At 54.8% G+C, this 26,210-nt stretch overlaps 1 protein-coding gene across 1 annotated transcript; it reads left to right on the forward strand.

Annotated features, from left to right (window-relative positions):
• Positions 1 to 226: 226 nt before the first annotated feature.
• On the forward strand, positions 227 to 25,802 carry ITPRIP (inositol 1,4,5-trisphosphate receptor interacting protein). Its single transcript, XM_081240281.1, has 2 exons — positions 227 to 837; positions 21,993 to 25,802. Exon 2 carries the CDS (start codon positions 22,006 to 22,008, stop codon positions 23,674 to 23,676), a length of 1,671 nt encoding a protein of 556 aa, XP_081096407.1. The 5' UTR covers positions 227 to 837; positions 21,993 to 22,005; the 3' UTR covers positions 23,677 to 25,802.
• Positions 25,803 to 26,210: the final 408 nt, after the last annotated feature.

The following is a 26,210-nucleotide window of genomic DNA, read 5'->3' on the forward strand; positions in this document are numbered from 1 at the left end:
GCTGTCCCTCCTGGCCTGTTCCTCGGGTCTAAAACAGGGGTCTAACATCCCAACTGTAAACAGGCTTCAGACAGTAAAGCGCCCTCTACAGATAAAAGCATTTAGTCATGACTCTCCTTTGTGCCTGGTTACTCAGGAAAAGACAACGATGCATTCATTTATCATAGCATTTGGTGAGTTATTTTACTCCACTCAAGCGGCAAAAGAGAAAAGGGCCGGCGTTGTGTCTCGATTTATATTTCCCTCCAGAGGACAAAATAGGTGGCCCCTGGAATTCCACAGCTTGTAAAACGCGCCGCGGAAAACGCTTGTAGGCGTGCTGGAACTTAACCCCTTCCTTTCCGCCGGCCCAGAACGACTTTTAAGGGCGCCTTCCCCCGACTCCCTGTTCATTCGCCCCAGATTACTCCACTAGCCAGATTCCGTCTCGCCCGATCACCCTCCAGTTCTGCTGTCCCCTCTGGAGTTTCAGGGGTGGTCGATGGGCAGACCTCCGCGGCGGACCCTGGGTCCAGCCCCTCCTAACCCTCATGGTCCACCTTAAGGAGCCTCCGCGGCCGGGAGTAGAGGCGGGTGTTTTGTTCTTATAAGGGGGAAAAGTTTCTTTGACATCCAGGAAATGAGTAAGTCTGAAGCCCTTTAGAGCCTGTTGATGGGGGCCAGAAGGCGGGAGCCGGCCAGGGTATCGCCGTCAACGTCCCTCTAATTACCGGGCCGGACGCTCAGCCGCAGCCGCCGCCGCCGCCAGACAGCGGATTCGGGGCTCCCGGGACCCGCGAGCGCAGCCGGGGCTCGCGCGGTCTCTCCGGAGGCAGAGAGCGGGGACCAAAGCTGAACGTAAGTATCGGGCCCGCGGCCGCGAGGCTCTGCGTCCTCCCCGGGCATCTCGAGGGCTGGAAGGAAGAAGAGGGACCGGGCGGAGCTGCGCCGGAGATGGAGGAGGATTGGAGCGGGGTGCCCGCCCGGCCCTCCCAGGTCTGGGCTGACTTGGGGAACCCGGTTACGGCGCCCGAGCAAAAGCGCGGTTGCTGTCCTCTCCCTCCTCGCGCTGCGCGGGGTCCTGCGTCCCAGCCTCTCCGCTCGGGCCTCTCCCGGGCCGCGGAGACCCCAGTGGGCGCTTCGTTGCAGCCCCGGGCGGCTGGCAGCTCCTCCTCCGCGCGCACCGAGCCGCGGTGCCGGAAGCGGGACCAAGTTGCTGTTTCTACGGCCCCGAAGATCCGTTACTTTCGACCTTGCGAGCAGAGTGCTAGAGCTGAAAGAGTGGCCGAGTCGTCCTGCTCCTTCGCTCCCTTCCCTCCTTCCTGCCTTTCCTGGAAGGAGGGAGTAGGTGTGAAGCCTGTTTTTTCTCGGTTTAACGTAGTGAAGCTATGAGGTTGCTGGGGCCGATTAAAGCCCCCGCCGCTTCCTCTTTCAGGCCTATTGGTGGAGGAGATTCCACGCCGCGCAGAACTTTCTCTTGGGGCTGCAGCTAGTCTGCCACCTGACCTCTGATAGCATCCCAGACCCCCTTCCCAGAGTTCCCAACTTCCTGGCTGCCGGGTGGAGGGACTCAGACGCCCCAGGGCTGGGCTTCCCATTCAAAATGCTCTTTCTCTTTAAAAACAAAAATGCTGCTTCCCAGGAAGGGAAAATATTTTACCGAACCTCTCAGGGACCACACTTTGCCTTTTGCTCCTCTGACTGGTTTGAGCACCACCCCTCCCATCCACCCCCCCCCCAAAATAAACTAGAAGAGTACCAGCCACTGGCAGATCCTGGACCCTATCCTTTTGGATCTAAATCGGTTTCAGAGTCCTGTTCTTTTTTTCTTTGTTCCTCTTGGATTTGACCCAGGGCCCTTCCCTTTTACAAACCAGTTCTACCCCGGAGAGGCTGCCAGGTAAAGCAAATCTGTGCTGGATGCAGTCACAGGTCCAAGTCAGCCTGGAAAATGGCCTGGTAGACAGGTAGAATTGCTGCCATTCACCTCTTATTAATAACATAATAGGCTGTGCTTTTGAATCCTCATTCCAGCCTACGTGCCTAAGTGGCTTTCATTGTTTGCTAATTCCCTGTGTGCTGCTGGTCTTGGCCATCCTGCCCTCATATTTTCCACTGTGGGTAACCATAAAGTGGTTAGACTGACTCTCCACTGGAAAGGCTTTTGTTCAAGTGCCATCCTCTAGCTCCGTAATTTTCAAAGATGCAGCAGTTTCATGTGCCAGCTTTCGGGTGGCAAGGATCTGAACTTTTATCCTCATGCCATGAGCCGAGAAGTTGTCACCTTACCAAGAACGCCTCCTGGCTCCTGCAGTGCCCATGAGGGAAACAAAGATGAGGGTGTGTGGGTGAACTTTTTATCTGAGGGCAAGAAAGGGGAGGAACTTCTGGTAGAGACCTCTGGCAAAATTGCCCACCTGAGAAGGTATCATCTGGGAGGAACCTGGTTTTGTATTTTTTCCTTCTTGGGCCCCCTGTGGTCAATAAAGAGAAAGAAGATGGGGAATTCTGTCTGAGGGCGAGGGTGCACATCTGGGTTGGGGTCTGGAGTGCACAGCCCTGTTGTCACTTGTCCGCAGGAGAGAGGATGGAATGCCATGGAGGGTCTGGAAGGTGCTCCTTGTGAGGGAGAAGGGAATGAACTGGCAATATTTCCCCCAGGTTTGAGAAGCCTAGGGGGACTTGGCTCTGGCCTTCAGGAATCTCCAACATTGTCACTTGAGAAGAGGAGACTTGCTCTTTCTGGCCTCAGAGACTCACTGGGTGGGAGAAGCAGGAGACAGATCTTATTTACTTAGAAGTAAGGGGGAACTTGCCGACAACTAGAGCTCCTCAGTAGGTAAAGCGCTGCCATCACTGTCAGCAGACAGGTGGCCATCAACAATTACGAAGGAGAAAGTCCCTTCAGAGTCCAAGACACTGTGGCTCCATGTTTGGGGTGCAGAGTCCCCTCAATAGGAGGGCAGCCCCTGGGGGATCCTGGGGAAGGCTTTACCCCCCAAGCGTCCTAAGGGAGGGGCAAGTGCTCCAGGTGTGCTGGGCACCCAAGGAGCAGAACCGTACTTGTGGCTGGGGCTAATCTCGCCTTGCTGCGGAGGGGGACATAGCCGTGAGAGTGCCGAGAGCTGATAATAATAACCTCCAAGGCTGCTGCAAGCCTGTTCCATCCTTTGCATGAATTAGAATAAGGTGCTTCCTCTTGGCAAGAGGATGGCACCCTGATGCCATTTAGAAAAAGGGACCTCATCTGGGTGGACAGAGCCAAGGCACATAGCTGGGCAAGCAGCATGCGAGCCGGATTCATCCTCACCACCCCGCAGCCGGGTGTTCTTGAGCAGTGTACCACCCATACAACTGTACACAGCAGCCCTGGTAACCAACAGTTACTGAGGGCTTAACATTTGCCAGGCTTTTTTTTTTTTTCCAAAACCACTTTGTCTGTATTAACTCATTTAATCTCCTCAGTAGCCCAGTGACATAGGTATTGGTATCCCCATTTTATAGTCAAGGAAACTAAGGCACAGAGAAATAAAGTATTCAGAATGTTCCAGTCACTGAGCATTCACGGAGCAAGAAGCAGGTTAAGCTTCAAAAGCTAGTTTGGGGCTTCCCTGGTGGCGCAGTGGTAGAGAGTCCGCCTGCTGATGCAGGGGACACGGGTTCGTGCCCCGGTCCGGGAGGATCCCACATGCTGCGGAGTGGCTGGGCCCGTGAGCCATGGCCGCTCAGCCTGCGCGTCCGGAGCCTGTGCTCCTTAAGGGGAGAGGCCACAACAGTGAGAGGCCTGCGTACCGCAAAAAAAAAAAAAAAAAAGCTAGTTTGGTTGGGGGGCCCTCATGAAAAAGAGAGAAGGGCGGTTGCTCTTTTTCTTTGTCAAAGGAAGTAGTACCTGCTCTCAGCTCAGATGGAAAAAGACGTAAAACTCACCTGGCAGCCAAAAGAAAGGAAAGAAAGAGGCAGGCCTGGCCTCGGGGGCTGATGGAGTGGCCTGGCCCAAGCCTCAGATGGCTTTCCTTCTTAATTGCTAGGCAGTATGAGGTCGCAAATCCAGTTTGGGGCCTGGCATGAGGGTGATGAGTAAGTGCTGCCTGGGTGTGGTGCAGAGGAAAGGCACCACGCAGGTCCCCTGACCTAGGCAGAGAACGCCTGTGGGAGTGGACGATGGGAGAAGTATCTGAACACGCTGTCCTGACACTTCCAAGCCCCACAGGCCCCATCCCTGTGCAGTGCTGTTCACGAGCAAACGCCCTTCCCAAGCTCGTCCAGGAAGACTTTCCAAAACTCCATTTCACAGCTCCATAGATATGGTCATTTATTTTTCACACTATACATTTCAGCACTTAATCAGGTGCAACAGAGGGTTTTACTGCGTACTGTCTATAGACAGTATTTTAAACAAAATAGGCTTCTCAGCTAATGGGAAAGTCACGATGTCTCCTGGAAAGGGTCGGCTAGTGCCTAGCTGATTTCCCAGAAGGGTGGTGTTTACCTGCAATCATGTCACCTGTCCCAGAATCTGGCTCTTAGCAGTGCCCTCTAGAAACCCCATCTCCACAGTTTTCAGAACAGTTTGGACTTGGGCTGCTGAGTCATCTCAAGAGAGCTCCCCGAAGTGAGTGTACAAATAAAATTGCTAGTGTATTAACTTGCAAGGAGACTTTGTGACTGTCGTGCAGCCTGAATGATACCTGCTTCTTGCGTCCTGGGCAAGGCACATGGGAAACCAAAGATCAGAAGGCAGCTACTGCTTGGCAAAGCTGGATTCAGATCAGGGGAGGGAGAGGGCAGGGGGAGTGATGGTCCAATAGCATGGGCCCTGTTCTCTTCTGTGGCTCCCTCACCAGTGGAGAGATACCTGCCAGGTAGACTAGCACTCCTGTATGCACTGTGTATCTCCTTGGCCAGTCCCTCAAAGGCAGTGTACCGGTAGGATTTCTCCCTGTCCTCTTTGATAATTTAGCAGTTTTTATTTTACTTACTTATTTCATTTAGTGCTTTCTAAGCATTAGCTCCCAACTACATTGAGTTGCTTTTGCATAAGTTAAATAACTACTATAAAATTTCAGGGTTGTAGGTTCAGGCCACAGGGGTAGATGCTGCACGCAAATCAAGGGGGTGGTCAGGTGACCTGGATGGGTCAAGAAGAAATGAAGCAGAGCGAAGAAACATGGTCCCTAGTCAGCACAGGTGCTCAAGGAAGCGGGAGGCCCGGGGCTGGCCACTTACTGCAGCACCCGTGTGAGCATGGACGTGGTGAAGCAGTCCTAAGTGCTTGCTTTGGCTGCCTTAGCCACCTGGCCTGCCCAGCTGGCCTCTTTGGATTTAAAGGGCTCTCCTTGGTCTCTGTCCAGGCCCCCTCATGGCTCATCTTTAGAAAGCCACAGCCTCCAGGTGCCGCAGAGCCAAGGAGGTATGACTCACATGGGCTTTGGAGTAAGGAAGGCTTGGGTTCAGTCCTGGCTCCACTGCTCAGGAGTTGGGTGTTCTCAGTCGTTGGGCAAGTGCGTTGACTACTCCAAGCCTCAGCTCTGTCATGGGTAAAATGTGGATAACCCCTCATGGGACCTGCTTATAAAACACTGAGCACAGTACCTGGTGCAGACCAGTATCTGGCTAGTATGAGCTTTTTTGTTTTTTTTTTTAATATTTTATTTTATTTATTTTTATATTTTTGAAATTTATTTATTTTTGGCTGCATTGGGTCTTCATTGCTGCGCACGGGCTTTCTCTAGTTGCGCTGAGTGGGGGCTACTCTTCATTGCAGTGCGCAGGCTTCTCATTGTGGTGGCCTCTCGTTGCGGAGCAGGGCTCTAGGTGCACGGGCTTCAGTAGTTGTGGCATATAGGCTCAGTAGCTGTGGCCCACGAGCTTAGTTGCTCTGGCATGTGGGATCTTCCCGGACCAGGGATCGAACCCGTGTCCCCTGCATTGGCAGGCGGATTCCCAACCACTGTGCCACCAAGGAAGTCCCTAGTATGAGCTTTTAAAGACAGTAGAGGTCAATGGAGGATCTACATTCTCTGCCAGATTGGGACCCTCACTTCCCCCATTAGTGCCACTGCTCCCTCCTCTGAGGTCTGGGCAAAGGGCAAGGCCACAGGGACCCAGATTATCCCAGGTGGTGAGAAGGAGATCATTGGTGCCCTTGAGTGGGGTTCATTCAGAGCTGAGGATAAAGCTGCCCATCCCAACCTTTTGACACTTGGAGGGGGGAAGTCAAGTTTGAGGCACGGCCTAAACAGGCATCCAGAGGGGAGAGAAAGGTGAGAACGTTCTCTGGGACAAGAAGAGGATTATTTGGTTGTGCCCAAGAGGTGTATAGGATCCTCCTGAGCAGTTTGGGACCTGTGACGTTTTCCTGTAGAAAACGCATCCCCCTCCATCCACATGGCCTACCCCGTGACATCAGCAGAATGGAAGTACCTCACAGGTGCCATCACTGTTGCCCAAGGCAACACCTCCACCTTAAGTCAGACGGTGGGGTGGGGGAACAGAAACCACCCAACTGTAAGGCACTTGACGTTGACAACGGAAGGAGCGCAGAAGGCATTACATCCACAGGTGTGTTTCTTAGAGGATGGGCCAGGGGAAGAGGGCGGGGCTGCAGGCCACAGGTCCGGGCTATGAGCCAGTTGGTGGAGGGTCTTCGGGCCTTGGATTTGCCCCCAGAGAGCAGAGCATAGCTGTCAGCATTGCTCTCTTGTTTAGTCCTCTGAACTGCAACTGGGGCAAAAAGCATGACCCCTGAGGGGCTTCTGGTGGCTTCCATGGCTCTGGGTCTCCCTTCTACAGCCTGAATCAATCCGTGAAGGGCGTAGGGCAAGAGCAGGCCAGAGCAGTGATGGGGAGATCAGAAAAGTGGCTTTCCCTCCTTCACCGACGCCCCCTCCCCCAAAGGAAGGTGAGAAACAAGGCTGCTCGTGTCCTTCCTGTGGGGGCTGACTTAAGAGAGAACCTTCATTCATTGATGGAGCGAGTATGTACTTATTGTGCACCTACATGTGCCAGGGCCCTTGCTGGGGCTCCTGTGGCCTCACAGAGCTTGCGGATCAAATGCGGATCAAAGGCACACAGAGGAGGAATGTCCGGAATCCACTGCCCCAGGAGTAGGTACCAGCCGGAAATAGAAGCAAAGTCTCAGAGTTCACCTCTCACCCAGCTCTGGCTTTCCCTGTGGAATTCTAGGTGGGCTAAATGAGACCTGTGGAATCCCTTCCTCCCCAGCAGTTTATGCAGGAATTTGAGGGTGTTTGAGATGTACCAGAGATTTGGTGAGTGGTGTTAGAGAGGTCAGCATGTTCACAGTGTCCTGCCTAAGGACAGAATCCCACAAAGTCTGAGTGTCAAAGGTGAGAAGACAACAGGCAGACCACCAACCCCAGGTCCCCTCCTGCTCTGTGATATTGACAGACAGGGCTCAGTTTCCCTGTCTGTTTAATGGGGGCAGTAATGGCCAGTACCAGGTCATATTCAGAGCACTTTGAGATCCTCTGAGGGAAGTCCCAAGAAAAAAATTCAAAGCCCACAACGTTTAACTGGCTCACTTCCAGGTGAATAACACAGTGGGGCGCTCTGCTGCCCAGCAGGAGGGGCTCCGCTTGAAGCTCTCCCGGACTTTCTCCCTCCAGGTTATTTTCCTGCAGCAGATGCAGGAGAGTCTCCTACCAACCTGCATCAAACCAAAGGGAGGGCGTTGTCATCATTTTGGCCCTGCTGGTTGGTGCAAAGCCACGTGCTCATAACAAACTGTTCTCCTGGGAGCCTGTTTCAATAGCCTTCTTAGTAGCAGTCAGGGGACCTGCCTGGAGTTCATGAAAAGGTCCTTTGTTTGCTGAGACTTTGTTTCAGAGTCACTGAGGAGGCAGGCATGCCTGGGCTGGAGGGGAAGAGAGTGGGGATGCCTGGGTCCCACCCCTGTGTGCTGCCCTGGAGGCCCCCATGCATCCATGCCTCTTCCTTCTGATGCCTCACCCCCAAACCCACCACCCAGGGTTAGAAGAGACCTCACTCCTTTTTCCTAATCCACGGCAGAGGAGGCTTCCCGAGGAAAAGCCATCTCCGATATCCCAGGCCACACTCCCAGAATCTCTGGGTGGAAGGAACATCATAGGTTCATTAAGTCTGACTCCCTGCTTCGTGCCCATATTTCACGTAAATTGTCACCTGCTTTTCCCTAACAGTGCAGGGAAGGAAAGGCCACAGGTGCATGACTGATGTTTCAAGGGGCACTGAGCAACATGGTGTCATGGGAAGATTGGAGGCTTGAAAGGTGGGCAGTCCTGGGTTCAAATCCTGGCTCTGTGATGTGGAATGGATGGCCTCCCCTCTCTGTGCCTCAGTCTCCTTATGAGGATAGTGACTCCTTCAGAGGTTTATTGTGAGGATGATATAGCCATGTAAAGCATTTTGCACAATGTTTAAATCTCAGTGAATGTAGTGCATTGGTTGCTATTTACTAAACCCTCCCCTGGGTGTCAGGGCCATGCGGTGCGTCTGGCATTCTCCAGAAAGGGGGAGTTGCTCGTCACTCTACCAAGGGTTGGTCCTCTGCTTCTACTCTTACCTGATTTGCATCAAACCCTGTCATCCTCCATCTATCGTCCATTTCTAGAAGGCTCTCAAGCGAGGATGTGGGTGTCAAGGAGAGACGCAGCTGGGGGTCAGATAATTTGTGTCAGAGTTCATTTGTGGGTCATTATCGTGGTCAGCACTGGTGGTGAATCAGTCAGCCTACAATTAGCTGAAGGCTGTCCAGACCTAAAGTGGCTTTGGTCTGTCTCCAGGGGTGTGTCTTGGTTTTTGCTTACATTTCCCGAGTTGCTTACCACTGTTAGTGCTTTGCTTTGCTTTTCTAACGGCAGGGTGCCTCCCAGAAAAAAAACTTAGAAGTTACTTCATCCAGGATGCCTTACTCCATTCCCATCTCAAATTCCTGCTCCTGGGAGTAAAGGCAGTGAGGTTCTTTTCCCAGCCCTGACTTCATTCAGCAAGCAAGCAAGCAAGCAAGCAAGCAAGCATCCATGGAGCGCCTGCACCTTTAATGCCAGGCATCAGAGACCAACACTGGTTTCTCCTTCTATGTGCAGTGGAGGAGTTTTCAGTGTCGCTGTCAGATGGGCAGCAGGGAGCTGTGAACTTCCCAGGTGCCAAACTTCCTGCTCTCCCTCTGTGGCGTCCCCTGGGGGCCTTTAGAAGAAAACGGGGAGGTAGAGGAGACAACTTCACCCTGTCCCCAGGCTTCTGGAGTTGCTGCAGAGATACAGGCCACCCCCCTCTGCCCAGAGGAGTCCCTAAGATGCACTCGGCAGGATTTAATAAGTCAAAACGGAGACCTGGCCTTGTCACCAATACCAATGCCAATAACACTGTCCTTTACAGAGCACGACCATGTGACTGCCATGCCATGAAGTAGGTGCTATTGTCACAGCAAGTGGGAGAACCAGGATTCAAAGCCGGGCCTCTGATTCCAGAGTTTGGCCCCTTTGCTACTAAGCCTCTACAAAGTGTTAAGCTCTTCTGAGCTGAAGAGCTTTGAGCTGTTTCTTTCTGGGCGGCCTTGGGATGGGAGTATAATATGTCCAGGTGAACTCAGCAGTATCAGTGGCTGCTTGCGCCCTACACCAGCCTGACCTGTGTGTTGGTTCTGGGACAACTACTGTGTGCCATGTGCAGCCTGGAGCAGAAGCCGGGACAGAGCATGGGCACCCTCACAACCTCATCAACACTCCGTCCCTGTGGCTGCAAAACCATGTGGTTGTAGGTCGTTGTTTTGTGTAATTCACAGGGAGGGTGACTGTGTTCCTAGATGATTCTGGGGGTCATTTTTCTAATAGTGCCTGGCCTTACAGCCTAGGCCCCCAGCTTCCCCTGGTGGAGGAGAACTGGTTTGCTCTGACGACCGATGAAGCTCTGGTGAGGGAGGACAGGCAGGCTGCCTGCTCTGTTTTCAGCCCAGGTCCCTGCAGCAGAGAGCACAGCCAGGAGGCCAAACACAACTCTATAAAGTTTTTTACAGCTGTGTTGGCCTCCCACTTGCCTTTGTGTCTCTTGCTGTTCCCCTTTATTAAGATGAAAGGGGTCTTTAGATCTTTGCAGTCACAGAGCATGACTCGTGTATGTGTGTGTGTGTGCGCGTGTGTGTGCGTGTGTGCGCGTGTGTGTGCAGGAGGCCCAGAGCACTTCCCTTCTTCCCCATCTCTCTCCCCCTCTCCCAGCCCAGCTGGGGCCCAGGCATTGTGTCAGGTACACCCAAGCCTCAGGGACCAGGGTGGGAACGCAGCCTGGGACTTCACCGTGTAGGGGCCAGCATCCCTCTAAGGCAGCACGTGAGTAAGAGGCGCTGGGTGGGGAGGGAGGCGGGGGGGACCTGGCTGTTCTGTGGCCACAGAAAAGCCCCCGGGGCCCATCCCCCCACGCCCATGCCGGAGAGGCCAGGGTGTTTTCCTGAGCTGGGCTCTCTTTGTTCCCATCCAGGGCTCACAGGGAAGGGGGCTGCTGGGCACTAACAGGCTATTTGATCCCATCCATCCCCAGCTGAGCTCTGAGACTGGGCGGGGGGTGGGGGAGCGGGTGGCCGAGCGAGGGCCCTGTCTTCCCTTTGTTGTCCTTCGTATTTACTCTCGGCTTCCTGCTCCACCCCCTAAGTCCCCTCCCCTAAGCCCGTGTGTTTGCCGGGCGTCCGGAGCCTGCTTCCCCCGCCCCCTGCTGCAGACTGCCCTCCCTGCCCCGTGGCAAAAGTGGGGTTTGTCCTGAGTATTTGCTGCTGTGCTTGGAGGCCTGGGGTGTAGAAAACGTAGGGTGAAGGGCGAGACAGCGGACAAGTTTCGGAGCCCTGGCCTGGCTGCCCTGAGGTGGGTGTTCCTCTTCCCTCTGGGCAGCCGCTCTTGTGAGTGACATGGGGCCCATGGGCAGAGGGGAACTGAAGAGAAACACTAGTTCAAGCCAAGCCAACGTCTGACAGTCATGAGGGCTTCTTCGCTGTGGGAAATGGTTAGCACTGCGCTTGTATTGTTAAAACGCACCCTGTGAGTTCAGGTCTAGAAAGCTGATGAGGGAATTGGGGGTCAAGGGAGGCCCTTGGGTGCACGCTTGCTGTAGGACGTGCATCCTTCCTAAGAATGGAGGCGTATATAGAGGCCGTCTTTAGAAAGCGGGTGTCTCCCATGTGCAGTGTGTGAGCTGGTGGGTCCCCAAGGTCGCCCGCCCTGTCCTTAGCACACTAAGCAGGCAGCCCTGCATTTGGTGTCTGCCAGGCGCTCTGCAGAGTGTCAAGGGAAACAGGCCCACCTTGACCCAAGAGGAGCCCAAGCGAGGAAGGCGGTGGGATAAGACCAGACCTCAGGCAAGCAGCTCGCCGTGAGGACAGAGTAGCCTGGGGTCCACCGGGGAGACAGCAAGGTCTGGAGCCTCGGGCCTGGCGTGGTGTCCGCCTCTCCTCTGCTCTCTTCCTACATGTGTGACCTTGAGCACTTGCTCAACCTCTCATCGCCTTGGGCTCCTGCCTGGGAAATGGGGCTGCTGCGCAGGTGAAATGAGCTAAGAATAAAGGCTTGAGGAGCAGGTGTTTGCTGGGTCCCTGCTAGGGGCGCATCTATGGAGACACCATCTACACAAGGCACCAGACACCAGCCTGCCCTCGGAGGGGCTTAATAAATAGACCATCTCCCTCCCCTTGTTCTTCTATCCCTTTCAAGAAAGAAGGATTTGTCTCAGAAGTTGGGGGAGGGAGGGATCTGGAAGAATCTTGGAAGCGGTTTCTGAAATGGGCTGGCTGTGAGGACCATTGGGTAGGGTTAGGCGTGGACATTGCAGGGAATGGTGGGAAAGTAAGTCTAGGAGGTGTTCAGAGGACAGTAGATAATCTGAAGCCCCGCCCCGGGCAGGAGGGAAGCGACCTGAGAGTTCCCCTGAGCCTGGTTGAGACCAGACCCTGAACATCAGACTGAACTAAAGCTCAGACCTGTGTCTCATGGATACAAGAACTCCCTGAAGTGGGGCAGGAAGACCTTCAGGGCCAGGGCTACCTGAGGTGTCTGGGAATTAGGGAGCGCTTAGAGGAGCTGATTCCAAAGGACCACGCCGGGCCAGAAGGGAGAGTCCCATTGGTGTGGAAGCCCCAGGCTTTGGTGCACAGCGATGGCTGCGGCAGCTGGGGAGGTTGGAGGTGCCCAGCAGAAATGGGAATGTCAGTGTGGCCAAACTGGGAGGGGAGGGGAGTGCATTGTGCTTTGAGACTGCATTGGCTTCCTGGGGCTGCCATAACCAAAGACCACAAATGCGGTGGCTTAAAACAACAGGAATCTACTATCTCACAGCTCGGGAGGTCAAACGTCTGAAATCAGGGTCCCTGTCTTGCCTCTCCCAGCTTCCTGTGGCTCCAGACCTTCCTGGGCTGTGGAGTATCACTCCAACCTCTGCCTCTGTCTTCCATCACCTTCTCCTCTTTGTCTGTTTTCTCCTTTTCTGTCTGTTTATAAGGACACTTGTCACTGAATTTAGGGTAATCCAGACCTGTCTCATCTCAAGAGCCTTCATTTAACTACATCCGTCAAGATTCTTCTTCCAAATGAAGTCCCATTCACAGGGTCCAGGTATGAGCACATGGACTTGTCTTTTTGAGGGCTGCCATTCGACCCACTGCAGTGACTGCCGGAGGAGCCCTGGGGAATATGGATGGGTGGGGGGAGGTGTGGGCCCTGACTCAGGGCTGCCAGGGGAGCCTTTCCTTATCTCTGTGACCTGCAGGCCTCCTTGTCATCCCTTAGCCTCTGAGACCCCAGGCCGCAGTCTGTCTGTCTGTCCTAAGATGCTGTGATTTTCCATGACTCCCTGTGGGTCAGGGCCTCTGCTGTGGGGAAGTCAGGCAGCATGGCTTGGAGGAAGGATGCCCTGTCCTTCCTGGGAGATTGATGGCTTCCCTGCCTTTTCCATCCCTTGCCCACCAAGGGACATGCATGGGCTATGATAGAGGAACGGAAACAGGAAGGATGTGGGCTCTCCCACCCACGTGGCTGGAGTCCAGCCCACTGTCCTTCCTGCACCTGGGCTGGCTGGCTGCATGACCCCAGTCCAGAGGATGGGTTTGGCATCCTGGTGACTTTTTTGGGAACGCCTCCCTCTTCCGAGAGTGGGCCTCGAGGAAACTTCACACTTCGGCGGGTGTGACTGGGCATCCTCTGTGAGTCTGGCCAGCGTGGCCACGTGCGGCGACAGCAGAGCTCGTGTCAGTGGAAAGGCCGCTCTCCTCGCAGCGTGCACTTTCCCACGGGCCCATCAGTAGGTCCACCTCTCTGGCATGGGGGCGGGGTCTCTGCTCCCCCCCTCATTCTGCCCTGCTCCCCAACCTCCATCAGGGCCCAGTCTTGACCCTTGGGGTTTCCCCAGGTTAGGGAGGGCTGGCGGGGGTTCAGCTCTCCGTCCTGGGGACCACAGGCCTTGGTCTGTAATCTGACGGCTGCTTAGTGCACACGCATTAGGCCACACGGTCTCTCTCTTTCCTTCTAGTCCCTAGAGAGGCTGTGGGGAAGGCACGTATAAGCCCCTACCTAGCACAGCCTGGTTAGGATTATTCTGAGGGTGGCTGCTAGGGCCGACGGGGAGACACTGGTATAGAGTCAGCCCTGGACTTGGGGTGAAAAGTCGAGCCAGGGGGGTATTTGGGGGATCCTGGATGCAGGTGGTGGTATGATGGGGAGAGTGGGGTGAGCCCCGGGGTCACGGGCCGCCGTGAGGGATGCTTGGTGGGCAGTGGGGGGCAGCAGTGGGCAGGGAGAGGAGGCAACAGACTCTGGGTGGCCCTCTGACATATTTTATTTGGCTCACATGGGTTTTAAAGAATTTTTGAAAGAGTAGAAGACATTGTAAACTTGGGATTTTGATAAAATCCAGATTTCTGGCTTCTCTTGGGGGAAACAAAAAAGATTATGCCATTTGGGGTGCATAGAACCGCAGTACGGTAGCTCCCCCTAGAGAAGGGCTGTTTGGCCCAGTTGTCTGGCATCTGCAGCCAAGCTCATCTGTGGTGGGCAAGTGTCCCCTCTCCACGCCCCTACTCCAGGCACGTCTCCCATCGCCACTCCTGCCCCCAGGAAGGGGAAAGGAGTTAAGGGAAGGAGCCCAGTGGCCCTGAGGGTGGCAGGTCCCAGGAAGGTGACACAGGCTGGAGGCCAAGACAGAGGTCCTGCCCAGTGGGAGGGGTGGAGGTGATGGAGGAGGTCACTGCAAAGGCACTGAGAAGAGGCGGCCCTGGGGGCCCAGAACCGCACCCTTTCTACCCACTTGCTCAATTAATTTTTGTCGGTCCTCTTCCTTCCTCCTTCCTCACTTCCTCTCCTTGCCCGCCCCTCCCTCTCTGCCCACGCCTGAGGCCTGCCAGCGCCCCGCTCCCACCCTCAGTGCTGCTCAGCCCCCCTCCCTTCCCCCCCCCCCCGCAAACTGCCTTCCCCATCACTGTGTGGGATGCAGATGAAGAGAGTGGCTCCCTGGCCTTGCCCCTGCTGGGCCTTTCTCCTCTCCAGCAGGGAAGCCCCATCCTGTAAAGGTGGCAGACAGTGGCTGCATAGCTGCCCTTCTGGAACCGTCTGTGCTGAGTCTGTCTGTCCCCTGGCCCTGAGGGGATGAGGAAGGAGTGTATGGAGACCTATCACTTGCACAGCCGGCCATCTCCTCCCAAGTATGGGATAAGCCAACTCCCACTGACACACTGGGCGCCTGCAGGTGTCCAGCCTCATGCCTGGTGCCTGGAGGGGGCCCTTGCTGGCACCGTGGGTGGGAAGGCAGGGACCCATGGGTAAACCAATGCAGTAAAGAGCAGGAAGGCGGCCTGACCCGCAGGAGTTTGGAGAAGGGCAGGTCCCCTGGAGGAGGGGTCCCTGAGCTGGGCCTGAACGGCGGGTGCTGTTGAACAGCAGGAAAGCTGGTCAGACACCAGCACGCGGCCTGGGCTCTGCCAGAGAGAAGCGTGGAATCGGGGATGAGACAGGCCGGGCCACGGGAGGGGCGCCTCACCAGGGCTCAGACGAACTGCTCCTGGGACCCACACTCCAAACCAAGACTCAGGGTCAAACTCTGTGCTCTGCATTCAACCTCTCTTTTCTTTTTTCTTTTCTTTCTTTCTTTCTTTTTTTTTTTTTTTTTTTTTTTTGTCTGTGTGGCATGTGGGATCTTAGTTCCCCAACCCGGAATCGAAACCACACCCCCTGCGTTGGAAGCACGGAGTCTTAACCCCTGAACTGCCAGGAAGTCCCCTCAATCTCTCTTTTCTTCCAGTCCTGTGTCTCCAAGGCCTGGGAGACTTGGGGGACAGTCAACCTAATGATTTTGGTGGTCACCACTGGCAGTGATGCCAGGGAGGTGGCAGTGCTCACTCAGGTTCCCATCAGCCCCTGAGGGATGGAGGTGGAACAGAGAGGGGGGCGGACTCCGTCACAAACTGCAGTCCAGGGAATCTTAGGGGCCACCCAGCGCACCTCCCTGACCATCAGCCTCTTCACAAGGTAGGGGTGTTGCAACTACCTAACCGGTGTTCTGAAAATTAAATGACAAAACACACGCAGAGTAATTAGCTTCCTATCAGCTGTTAATGAAAACATCATCACCTTTCACTTAACCTCTCCTGGCTGTGAGGGTCCACAGGGTGATGTCCAGCCTACCTGGACCACTTCCACCTTCACCCATCTCTCAGTCAAGTGTGTCTCCTCGTTACGCCTCGGTAAAACGGGGCTTAGATTAGTACCACTCTAAACTCTGACTTTCTTAAATTTGTGGATTTATTTCCCCCAAACAACATGTATGTCATTAGCCAGGACTGTGAAACTCCAGCACAAGGCCAAGCACACAGGAGGGGTCTCCCTTAGCCCCTTCTTTCTCAGGAGGCCCAGAACCTAAGCAATGGGAAAGGGACTCAAGTTACCCAACGGGTCCTGGGCTACAAGTGCCCTCCGCTGCCATCAGCCCACCTCCTTATTCCATTTCATAAGGACACATCAGCTCTCCTTTCGGCTCTGAAGATGATGCCAGGGCCTGAGCTACTTTTGCTGTGGTAATCAGCAGAGCTAATTGCATCTGACAGGCTGGGCGTGGGGCAAACCCTTGGCGAGCTCCGGGATCTGGGCTGCAGTGTCACTGGAGCCCCACCCCCTCCTCCCTGGAGGTCTGCCTGGTTTGGGAAGGGGTGTTTCACAAGCTGGAGTGGGCATTAGAACCACGTGGAGGTGCTGTCCCCACCCCTGGAATTTCTGATCAGCAGGTCTGGGACAGCACCTGAAAATTTGCTCATCTAACAAGTTCCCAGGTGATATTGGTGATGCTGAACCGTGACCACATTTGGAGAACCACTGTCCCAGGGGGTCTGCCGGGCTGCTGGGAAGGGCGCCCCCGCTGCTGAGGCCACGGTCAGCCAACCCTGGGAGGGGGCTGGTGGGTGACAGGGCAGAGGGGTGTTGATGAACACGTTGTGGGGCTGGACACAGGCTCCTGCTGGTCTCAGTTTGTTGTAAGAATTGTCTGGAAGGAAGGGGCATGGTGGATGTGGAGCCAAGCAGATGGGCACAGGGAAGGTCTACAGACAAGGAGGGGCCCCCAAAAGAACGGCAGTGAAACTCTCTGCGATGTTGTAGCCTATTGCTCATTCCGTCCTGTGAGGGTACGTGGTGGCCGTCTGCCTCCCACGTGGATTGTGGTGTTTCTACTACAGAGGATCATGGCACGCTCATCTTTGTGGGCCCTGGGGCACCCAGCATGTTCCTTGCACACTGTAGGTGCTCTGTAGACATAACACAGTGGAAAGAACTTGGGCTTTGGCGGAGGCAGTCAGAGCAGGCTTCCTCAGCCCAGCTTTGCCTTTTCTAGTTGTGGGGCTAGAATATTACTTCTCCTGGGTTATGGTTAACCCACCTGTGAAACAGGAGTGACACCCACCACCTAGAAGTTTACAGGGCCCGCTGTGTGCAGTGCCCAGCACATCCTAGTGAAGGCTTGATAAATGTTAGTGTATCACTATTAGCCAACTCTTTTTTTTTTTTTTTTTTTTTCCCAGCCACACTGTGTGGCGTGTGGGATTTTAGTTCCCTGACCAGGGATGGAACCTGTGCCCTCTGCATTGAGAGCACAGGGTCTTAACCACTGGACCGCCAGAGAAGTCCCACTGTTAGCCAGCTCTCAGTGGCATTTATTGGATTAAGCTGTGGTGGGTGTGCTATAGGGGTCTGGGGGCCGTGGGAATGAGGGACCCCCGGAAGTGGGGGCCATCTTGGATTTCTCCCCCAGGGTCTGGGGCTTCCGGCCAAGCTCAGAGTAAGGGCCTGAGTAACCCATTGGTCTGGGCCCACCACCTGCAGCCCTTTGCCCCAGCCCCTGCTGCCCCCATGACCCTGGCCCTTTGCCAGGCTAAGTTTAGCCGTGACTTGCATGGGCCACTACGCTCTGTGGGCCGGGGCAGGGGTGGAGAGGAACTCAGCAGGTTTCCTGCCTGCTTCCGGGCAAGCAGACCAACAAAAACCCTCCAAGTGGCCCAGGTTTATTTTCAAAGCCAAACCCAACTGGATGTCTCAGACTGCATGTATGGGGCAGCCTTGTAGAGGTGAGAGCTTTGGGCCAAGGCAGAGGTAGACATACTTGAAATTGGGGGAAAGGGGCCCTTTGGTGAGTAGTGTGTGTGTGTGTGTGTGTGTGTGTGCACGCGCGCGCATGTGTACGCGTGCATACATATATCCACGGTTTTGTGAGAGGCTCTCAGCTACTGTCCTGTCCCTGTGGTCCCCAAAAGTCCAAACATCCAGATTCTCTCCCCTCATTCTTCTGATCCCCACAGCCCCTAGGGCAGTGTTCTTGTGACTTGGTTTGGGGAGGGGAAGTAGTGGAGGCTTCTAACCCAGCCCCACGTCATGGGCACTGAGCAGCCACCGCCCTGTTCACCATCACTTAGGTGCCACAGGCAGAGCCAGCCTGCACAGAGGGTACCAGGAGCAAAATGACAGCTGGGATCCCATCCCATCCATGGGAGGGTGGAGGCGGTTTAAGCTGGGAGTGAGTCAGAGAGAACTCCACCTCCAGGAGGACCCAGGGCTCCGAAGGCTTCTCCCCATTTGCTTGGGGTCAGGGCGGAAGCAGTGGCGTGCCAAGGAACAGCAGTCCCAGGGGAACGTTTTGTGCTTTCAGACCACTTTTGAGCATGGTTCTTCCAGGCCCATGGGAGTTGGGCAGGGCTGGTGTGCTTGACAGGTGAGAAAAGAGGCCCATGGAGGCCAAGGGGCAAGGAGCTGGTATTGGAAGGTGCCGACCCTATGCCGGGCACTGTGCTCAGCACCTGAGATGGAGGGTCTCGCTTAACCGCCCCTTCCTATGAAGGAGGACCTGCTGTTAGCGCCATCTCACAGGTACAGCAGTGGAGCCCCAGGGAAGCCAAGTGACTCACCCAAGACCCCTCAGCAAGGGGCGGTCACGGTTCAAACCTGGGCCTGTCTGCTTCTACAGCCTGGGCTCCTTCCTGTTTCCCTTGTGCTCCTGTTGAGTCTTCTTGGTTACCCTGCTGTTGCCAGTGTTCCTGTGGCTGCCTGCTTCCTGCCCGAGTCCCATGTAGGGGCATCTCGGTGGCCCACTGCATCGCAAACCCCTGCAGGCAAGTTCATCTGCTTTCCCATCCCATCACAGCTACCCTTTTATAAGAAAACTTGCTCAGGGGCAAGCATTTTGCTGAGTGCTTTCTATGCATTATCTCCTTTACAACAGCAGGTATAGTTATTCCCATTTTACAGATGACGAGATTGAGGTTCTGAGACGTTGAATGATTTGTCCAAGGTCACATATCCAGTAGGTACACATGCTGGGTGCTAAGTCGGTCCGTCTCCTCCAGAGTCCGTCCTCTTAGCCCCTCATGCGCTGTGTCAATTGCTCCAGTTGGTTAGGAGTTTTGAACCTTGCCTGCCCCAGTACAGCCCATCATCTTCCAGCAGACATGAGGACATATACAGGTAGCCCTGTGGGAGCTGTTGGGTAGAGAGGAGGAGGACTTCCTAGTCACAGGACTTGGTGATGGCACCCCTCCCCAGCTGGTAGCATCCTACCCTGAGTTGGCGTGGAAACTGACCTCTGGAATCAGGTGCTGCCAAAGACTTTTGCTGTGACTTGTCAGGGCCCGCTGTGCCCAAATGTGGCTGCCTATAGTACAGAGGCCTGGAAGGGCCTCAAAACCCCCAAATTATCTCCTAACTGGCTGCTACCTAGTATTCTACTATTAGTACTCCACACCTTTATCCTAAAACTCTGATCCACGTTTATCAGCCGGCCTTATGGTTTTATCTTGGACCACCCTGGCCAAACTTTCCACTACTATTTCTCTAACGTAGAATCCGGGGCTGACCTGTTTCTGAAATTATCCAGCAAGCTGCTTCTTGTCTTGGGGAAGAGAAGCTGGCTGGCTGCCCCCATTCTTTTTCCTCACCCCACCTCCCTTCCACTCTGAGACTTCCTCCACTTTCTCCTGTCCTCCATTTCCTCCTCAAGTAAAATTACATAAGTGCTTCAGAGTTCACCTCTGAGGCCTGAATGTGTCTGCACACTGAACTCTGCTGCTGCTGGACCTCCCTCCTCCCTGCCAAGCCTTTTGTTTCCCACTGACAGGGTGGAATCACATCTGAGCAGCAGGCTTTGCCCAAGTGTGGCAACTCAGGCCATCTATTGGGTTGTCCAGAGAGTTTGTTCGGGTTTTTCTGTAACATTGGAAAAACCTGAACAAACTTTCTGGCCAAACCAATACATCCTGGCACTGCTGGGTAGAACCCACAGACGTGTTCTTACCTAATGACAGATACCTGCCTCTTGGCACCATTACGGTAAGAACCAGAACAGGTGGCTTTCAGGGTGCGAATTCAAGGTCAGGGAGTGGGGTGTATTGGCATATATTGTGTGTGTGGTGGTGGGGGGGCTCTTGGTTCTCCAACAATGACCTCCTTTGGCCATTTGCTCTCCTAGCTGAGGTCCCCGGCAGGAAGCAAGTGGGGCAAATGTGGAAAAGGCCAATTGTTACTTCCCAAGATTCCAGCCAGGGAGAAGAGGGTATAATATAAGACTTACCATGTGAGTCTGCTTCTCAGACTTTAATGTGGATGGTATTAAAATGCAGATTCTGGTTCAATAGGTCTGGGGTGGGGCAGAGATTCTGCACTTCTTTTTTTTTTAAATTATTTTATTTATTTATCTATCTATTTTGGCTGTGTTGGGTCTTTGTTGCTGCGCACTGGCTTTCTCTAGTTGTGGCGAGCAGGGGCTACTCTTTGTTGCGGTGCGCGGGCTTTCATTGCGGTGGCTTCTCTTGTTGCGGAGCACGGGCTCTAGGCACACAGGCTTAAGTAGTTGTGGCATGTGGGCTCAGTAGTTGTGGCATACAGACCGTAGAGCGCAGGCTCAGTAGTTGTGGCGCACGGGCTTAGTTGCTCCGTGGTATGTGGGATCTTCCCGGACCAGGGCTTGAACCCGTGTCCCCTGCACTGGCAGGCGGATTCTTAACCACTGTGCCACCAGGGAAGCCCCGAGATTCTGCACTTCTGACCAACTCCCAGAAGATGCTGCAGCTGCAGTCTGAATAGCAAGTACTGTGTTGTAAGAGGTTAGTCCTTCCCCAAAATTCCCCTGAGAGCTAAAAATCCATTTATCCTGGAGGAATGGTGTGTCTCCTTTCACAATTAAGAAGTCAGATTTAAAGTTCAGATGACTCGTGAGAGGAAAGCCAATGATTCAGTCACTCTGGTTGTCTCCTAGACTGTTCTGGGGAAAGACCCAGGAGTAGCCAGGAGATCAATGTCTGAATTTGAGGTGGAGCCTTCCAGATCAGAAGGAGAGGTTTACAGTGGGGAAAGATAAGGGCTCAAGACTGCTTCAGTTACTGTTCAATCAACGTATGCTGTGCACCATTCACTGTGCTGTGTAGGCAGTTTGCATGGATCAACACATCCATCAGTACGATGGCCCTCTGGGTGCTCTGGCTTTCCTTTTGTACAGTAAGGAAACTGGGGCTCAGAGGGGTGAGTTAACATGCCCAAGGTCACACAGCTACCCAGTGAGTGACAGGGCTGGCTTTGGAACCCAACCCTCCTGTTCTTAACCACTAGGCTATACTGTACTGAGGAAACAAGCATTCACTAGAAGGCATTCACTGGGCGGGGGAGGGGATGTCTTATTCAGGACTGTTTTGATTTCAAGTGTTGGAAAACAACTCAAGCTGACTTAAATAAAAAGGGAATGTATCGGGAGTTCTCTGGTGGCCTGGTGGGCTTTCACTGCCACGGCTCACGTTCAATCCCTGGTCGGGGAACCGAGATCCCACGAGCCACGTGGTGCCACCAAAAAAAAAAAAAAAGAGAGAATGTATTGATTTATATGACTACAAAGTCCAGAGGTAATGGCTTCAGGCACAGCTGGGTCCAGGGCATATGCTTTCCTCCATGTTGGCATCTTTCTCATCCCCTCTTTGAGGCAGCCAGAGAGCCACCAGCAGGTGTACTCCTGTTCCCTCAGCAACCCTAGGCAACAGGGTGAGTCTTTCTCCCCACTGGTCCCAGCAAATCCTACCTGTATCTCCCAGTGGCCAGCATAGGGTCATAAGCTCACCCTGAAACAGCCACTGTGGCTGGTAAGGAGGAGCATGAAGTAGCCTTGCCTTGGGCCTGGGTTACATGCTCACCCCTTGAGCAGGGGGTGGGTTCATCCCCACCCAGACCACAAGGACTGGGAGTAGAAAAGGTTTGGTTCCCAGGAAAAGTGGGGTGCTTCTGCCAGAAAGAGGGCTGTCTGGGCAGACCGAAACAGGTCCACCACTGTGGTTGTGTAGCCAGGATCGCTGCTGTGGGACTTCGGGGTTCTTGTTCCCGAGGCTAGGCTGGGCGTGGGGACGGGGAAGAACCGTAAAACGTCCACCAGCTCGGCGGGGCGGAGGTCGGTGGGAGGGAACCACGAGGGAAGAAGTGGCACCGAGGGGAGCCCGGTGTGACCGTCGTCGGCCTTTCTCTCCCTGTTCCCAGGAAAGCTGCAGCCATGGCGCTGGGGCTCTTCCGGGTGTGCCTGGTGGTGGTGACGGCCATCATCAACCACCCGCTGCTGTTCCCGCGAGAGAACGCCACGGTCCCCGAGAACGAGGAGGAGATCATCCGCCAGATGCAGGCGCACCAGGAGAAGCTGCAGCTGGAGCGGCTGCGCCTGGAGGAGGAGGTGGCGCGGCTGGCGGCCGAGAAGGAGGCCGAGAAGGAGGCGCTGGAGCGCATAGCGGAGGAGGCCGAGCAGCAGAATGAGAGCCGCGCCGCCTGGGACCTGTGGAGCACCCTCTGCATGATCCTCTTCCTGGTGATCGAGGTGTGGCGGCAGGACCACCAGGACGCGCCCTCGCTCGAGTGCCTGGGCGCCGACGAGGACGAGCTGCCCGGCCTGGAGGGCGCCCCCCTCCGGGGTCTCACCCTGCCCAACAAAGCCACGCTCGACCACTTTTACGAACGCTGCATCCGGGGGGCCCCGGCCGACGCCTCCCGCACCCGGGAGTTTGTGGAAGGCTTCGTGGATGATTTGCTGGAAGCCCTGAGGAGCCTGTGCAGCCGGGACGCGGACATGGAGGTGGAGGACTTCATCGGCGTGGACAGCATGTATGAGAACTGGCAGGTGAACAGGCCGCTGCTGTGCGACCTCTTTGTGCCCTTCATGCCGCCGGAGCCCTACCGCTTCCACCCAGAGCTCTGGTGCTCCAGCCGCTCTGTGCCCTTGGACCGCCAGGGCTACAGCCAGATCAAGGTGGTCCGGGCTGACGAGGACACGCTGGGCTGTATCTGCGGCAAGACCAAACTCGGGGAAGACATGCTGTGTCTCCTCCACGGCAAAAACAATGTGGTGCGGCCAGGCAGTGAGGCGGAAGACCCGCTGTGCGTCGGAGACTCCCCGTACCTGGACACGATGCGAGTCCTGAAGTGGTTCCAGACGGCCCTCACCAGAGCCTGGCACCGCATCAACCACAAGTACGAGTTCGACCTGGCCTTTGGCCAGCTGGACACCCCGGGGTCCCTCAAGATCAGGTTCCGCTCGGGGAAGTTCATGCCCTTCAACCTGATTCCTGTGATCCAGTATGATGACTCCGACCTGTACTTGGTCTCCCATCTTACCAGGGAGCCCTGTGGGGCAACCCCGCCATCCAGCACAGATTGGCTCCTGTCCTTCGCTGTCTATGAGCGCCACTTCCTTAGGATGACCTCGAAGGCGCTGCCCGAGGGCGCCTGCCACCTCAGCTGCTTGCAGATTGCCTCCTTCTTGCTCTCCAAACAGAGCCGCCTGACCGGCCCCAGCAGGCTCAGCAACTACCACCTGAAGACCGCCCTGCTGCACCTCCTGCTCGCCCGGCGGCCAGCCGCCTGGAAGGCTGAGCAGCTCGATGCTCGTCTGCACGAGCTGCTGTGCTTCCTGGAGAAGAGCCTGCTGGAGAAGAAGCTCCATCACTTTTTCATCGGCAATTGCAAGGTGCCCGAGGCCATGGGGCTCCCTGAGGCCGTACGCAGGGCTGAGCCTCTCAACCTCTTCCGGCCCTTTGTCCTGCAGCGAAGTCTCTACCGGAAGACAGTGGACTCCTTCTATGAGATGCTCAAGAATGCCCCAGCGCTCATTAGCGAGTATTCCCTCCATATTCCCTCAGACCATGGCAGCCTGCCCTCAAAAGCTGTCATCTTGTAGAGCATCCACGACCCAGAGGGCCAGGACACAAGGCATCCTACATGTCCACACTCCTGGGGGCATGTGCAGGCCCTGTCCTGGGAAAATGACAGGCTTTGTAGGGCGCCGTGGCTCAGGCTGCCGGGGGAGCCAGACCCTATAGCACAGAGGAAACAGAATTCCAAGCCAAAGCTGGTTTGCTTTCATGCCGTTGGGGCTTGCTGGTGAAGCTGTTGTCTGGGTTTGGGGACTGATCCTTTGCAGCTTACTTTTGGATCACCACCAATGGCCAAGATGATGACAGAACTCTATGGACGCTGAGTTACAGACAATGCAAACATCGATTTGGGTGTGATTCTTTTTACATCCCAGGTCCAGTCTTTACTTGAATATCAACAAAAGATCTACAGGAATGCTAACAGGGACCCGTGTTAAGACCTTGCACCCTGATTTACAGTAACCCTTGACCCCAGGCATCTGCAACCAAGCAATGGGCACCAGTGTGGGAATTTGCAGTGTTCCATCCACAGCCTGCACAGTAGGGGTCCCCACTGTGGCTGCCATTTTTATACTATTTAGAGAAAAGACCTAGAGAGATTCAAGGCCCCAGGTGGCTAATGTCTCTGTTACACAGAAGTGGGCACTTGGTGGCAGACAGAAGTTTAAGCTGGCCGTTGTTTCAGCTACACCTCTCACTCAGGGTGCACCCCCTTTTCTCTGCCCCTTCTCCCAGGATGCTATGTCCTGAACCCTGTGGGTGCCACATACCACGCTGGGTACAAGCATGGTATGTGGGCCCCTCCCCCTCGTTATTCTCTCCACAACTGGTCTCTCTGGCCACCAGTATGTTGGGAGGTGGGGGGCACTGAAGATAGACGATGAGAGAGAAAGAGGAGCACAGGGTCACTGGGGCAAAGGGCAGAGCCTGGTGCCTGGGGTCTGGTTTGCAGTCTGGCCGCTGATGCCCAGTTCAGAGAAGGTCGTAGAGCTGAGGTGAGGGATGCTGTAGCCCTGAGTTTTCCTCAGGGTTCCAGTCCTAGAGCAGGGCGTGCCTGGAAACAAGATTGCTGTGGAAACCCAGGTCCACATTCAGGCCCCCAAATCCCCTTGGCTGTTCATTCCAGTGGGGCTCCCTCACTGCACAGAACCCTCCCTTCTGGATGGGCCTTCCTGGCCACACAGATGACCAACACCCTAAGAACCTGACAGAGGCTTGGCTGACTGGGACACGTAAGGACAGACTACAAGCACAGCCCTCAGACCTCAGAGAGACCACCTTGGCACTGCTGGGCTGCAGTCCCTGGGCAAGCACCAGAGCCGGTGCTCAGAGCTGGCCTCAGTCTCCAGGCCTGGTTCAGAGGCACTGGGAAGCCACTCCCTCCTCCAGTTATGGCTTCACTTGCCCTTTGGGAGCTCCTCCTCTCTTGGCCTTGCCTCAGTAACCTTTGCAGGGGGCCAAGGGGAAGCAAGAATGAGTGCTCCTTCCCCAGCACTCTCCTTCCATGGTTGAAACTGGCCGTGCCTCCCAGACACGTACCCAATTCCTCAGGGGTGTCGGGCTCACCATGAACTGAAGAAAGGATCCTGTCTCTACCCCAGGAGTGCTCTCACCTAGCCTCGGAGTGTTCTAGAAGATGGACAGTTTGCCTGACAGGGTTAATTCACAGTAGGAGGCTCAGCTGTTATGGGGCATCGAAGCCCATAGGAAGCTGTAGGAAGCTTCCTTCCATGTGAGCTGGGGTTAGACTGAGCAGCACCTGGGTCTGCCCCTCCCCAGGCCCACATGGTCTCCAACAGTAACCCCAAAGCCCCATTTCCAGTTTGGGGGAATTTCCTTATTTATTGTCACCCATGCCTTTCCTTTCCCATCCTCATCCTCATCTGATGTGCTTTGAGGAGACCCCAGCAACCAAGAACCAGCCTCCAGAAGCCAAGACCAAGCCTGAATCTCCCTCGGCTTCCCCTTTGCTTCCAGGAGAAAATTACCTTCTGGCCTCTTGTTTATACAGAGACAACAACTCAGCGGGGAAATGGGGATCTTTTATGTACCAAAGCTGCTTCTGAAGCAGAGAGCAGCGGGACTTTTGGTGTTTCATGCTGCCTTATTTATGTTAAAGGAAGAATTAAATTCTTGCAAGGAGTAGAAACTGGTCACAGTGTTTGTTTTTAACTTCAGGAAGTCTGTGAGCTTCCCAGGGCAGAGCTGAGGAGGGGGTGGATTTCCTACTGACACGCGGAAGCTTTCACTCCCTTTTTATTCTTATGCTTTCAGGAAATTTAAAAAATTGCAAAACAGAATATTTCTGGCCCATCTTTGAGGCAGCCTGCAGAGTTCCAGAAAGGGCCTTTGAAAGCAGGCTACAGGGTGGATTCCAACACAAAACCTTATTTCACAGAGCTGATGTGTGCAAAGAATGTGGGCCCTGGGAGTAATGTGAAGCATTTGGCTTGAAGGAGAGAGATTGTCTTTTAAACAGAAGAGTTCTAGACCTTTAGGTCACTTAGGCCTTTCCACTAAGGACAGCTTTCTCCGAGGGATCTCTTTCCTTCCCGAG

Source organism: Mesoplodon bidens, assembly GCF_964165515.1.
Source record: "Mesoplodon bidens genome assembly, chromosome: 1".
Taxonomy (NCBI): domain Eukaryota; kingdom Metazoa; phylum Chordata; class Mammalia; order Artiodactyla; family Ziphiidae; genus Mesoplodon; species Mesoplodon bidens.

Bases quoted from the DNA above. Each gene is read 5' to 3' on its own strand.
- ITPRIP (XM_081240281.1), top strand. From the start codon at position 22,006: ATGGCGCTGGGGCTCTTCCGGGTGTGCCTGGTGGTGGTGACGGCCATC.